General features: G+C 35.4%; 1 protein-coding gene across 1 annotated transcript in view; it reads right to left on the bottom strand.

The window, feature by feature from the left end:
• LOC135206711 (retinol dehydrogenase 11-like) overlaps positions 1-2,500 on the bottom strand; it is a 16,006-nt gene that overhangs the window by 2,195 nt on the left and 11,311 nt on the right. The window contains exons 6-7 of the mRNA XM_064238161.1: positions 1,520-1,714; positions 1-33 (exon numbers count right to left, since the gene is read on the bottom strand). The exon at positions 1-33 is cut by the window's left edge and continues 80 nt beyond it. Of these exons, the coding sequence (XP_064094231.1) occupies positions 1-33; positions 1,520-1,714 (228 nt within the window). The remainder of the gene's footprint in view (positions 34-1,519; positions 1,715-2,500) is intronic.

Below are 2,500 nucleotides of genomic sequence, written 5' to 3'. Positions count from 1 at the left end.
CACATCCCGGGTGAAGGGCGTTCGTTGTTACCCCTATATCAAAAAGAAGCAAAAGCGGTCATGAAATACACTGCATTGACACAAGCATCTCTCATTACCTGAAAGACTTCATATGATTTTGATTTAGGAGAAAGGGTTACCTATGCATTAGTTATAACAAGTGGCATTTGAACCTGAAAGTCACTTGTGAATAAAGTAGGAATAAACCTCTCTCTCTCTCTCTCTCTCTCTCGAATCTCCTTTCTTCTCTCTCTTCCTCTCTCTCTCTCTCTCTCTCTCTCTATCAGGCTATGTTCTACGATGTCTGCAAAGGAAGTTGATCAACTGCTTATCAAAAAAGTAATTTCGTCTCTATAGTAGCTATAAAGGAAAGGATGTTCTGATGCAGAAATTCGAGATTAATAAGTGGCAAAAACGATATTTTTTTCCTTTCTGGTTGACTTATCTCACACCACATTAACTGATAGCTGGGTCAACGTGAAGCATGTCACAACTAACACCTAATGCTTATCATTACCGAAGGTTTTAATACTGGTATTCTCTTTATACGCACAAAATTCATGATGTAACCTATTGCATACAACAGAAACAGCTTACAGGGGAAACTTTTAATTAAGCTTACAAGTACAATTACATTTCTACAAGCAATCAGAGAAATAGTTTGCTATACATTTGTCACACGTTACCCAGACAGCTGTGCAATTGCAGAGCGACTGAGAGGTAAAGAAAATATTACTTGCGACCTTCGGAATAAGTGAGATGGATGCAGGGAAAGGAAGGAGTTGCTCTTAGCAGTAAGTCATTGAAAATATTTCGTTGACTAAACCCTTTGACTAGTGTTAGCAATATCTCCTTAAATTTGAGTCATGAAGAATTGAATGACACAAAAACACAGTGAATTATACATCAGTCACTTCGACTATAGCTGTTAGGTATGGTAGGTTAACTGATCATTGGCCAATATCAAATCAGGCCCCGTAGGGGGTAGTGCCGTCAGTGCACCTTATGCGGTGCACAGTAGGCATTACTTAAGGTTCTTTGCAGTGTGGCCTCGGCCCCTAGCTGCGACCCCTTTCATTCCTTTTACTGTACCTCCTTTCATATCGTCTTACTTCTTACTTTCCACCCTCTCCTAATAATTGATTCATAGTGCAATTGCGAGGTTTTCCACCCGTTACACCTTTCAAACCTTTTACTCTCAATTTTCGTTTCAGCGCTGAATAACCTCATTGGTCCCAGTGCTTGGCCTTTGGACTAAATTCTATGTTCAATAAATCAATCAGTCAATCAATACCAAATCAGGTGCCTGAGTGCATTCTTGAAACCTTTTTTATGATGTTGCATGGCACAAATAAATTGTGAATACGTAATTATAACTTAGACTATATATGTCACTGTAGCCTTAAATACAATTGCAAAAAACTGAAGTATCCTCCTGAATTGGTTTATGCCCAATCATCCTCCTTAATACCTCAGAATACTGTGGAATAAAATGATGCTTTAACTCGCAGTTCCTTACCTGTATCTTTTAGTCTCTCAGCCAATTCCACCGTGAAAAGGATATTAGCTAATTTGGTCTGTCCGTAACTGGCCCAAGAGCCTGGATAGGGTCTCTTCTCATAATTCAAGTCTTCTACCACGAAATTCTTGCATAAGTAATGACCATCTGAGGAGACGTTGACGACCCTGCTTGGTGCACTTTTCTTCAGGAGATCTGTAATGTGGTTGAGATGCTGGTTCAGTAAAAATTTACGTTTTACTGAAATCCATAGAAATTGAACAGCCATGCTATACAAAAATAAAAACACAGCAAAAGCTAAGTTTCCTGACATTATAGAACTCGGGTGTGGTTTAATCCCAGTTGTAGGGAAGCATTATATATATTATATTTACTAAAATCTGGAAAAATTTTGTTTTTATTTAATCTTTCCGGGAGTACATTCTCTCCCTCTGTCTGAAAGAGGGAGAGAATGTACTCTCCGAAAGCTTAAATAAAAACCTTCAGATTTTTTCCAAATTTTAGTGGGCTTCCTACAACATAGTATTTTAGTGCACGGATACAATGTTTATGGGTTTTATAAAGATATACATATATATATATATATTATATATATATATACATATATATATATATATACATATATATATATATATATATATATATATATATATATATATATATATATATAGACAAATTCCACGTACACGAAAGAGTAACAATGGAGTCCTGCAAGGCCTTTCGACTTCTTCTTTCTCTTTCCCTCGTGGAATTTGTCTTTATATATGTAGTCATCACGTTCCATATATAGTTTTACACACACACACACACACACACACACATATATATATATATATATATATATATATATATATATATATATATATATATATATATTGTATTATTCATGTCAATTTGTCTACAACAAAGCATTTACGTACGTAATTTACATAAAATCTATAATATATTTTCATTAAGGTTATTATAAGCATTACTTTTGCC

The sequence above is a fragment of the Macrobrachium nipponense genome, chromosome 31 (assembly GCF_015104395.2).
Source record: "Macrobrachium nipponense isolate FS-2020 chromosome 31, ASM1510439v2, whole genome shotgun sequence".
NCBI classification, from domain to species: domain Eukaryota; kingdom Metazoa; phylum Arthropoda; class Malacostraca; order Decapoda; family Palaemonidae; genus Macrobrachium; species Macrobrachium nipponense.
Note: the sequence above shows the minus strand (reverse complement) of the source record. Positions and strands in the feature narration are given on the sequence as shown.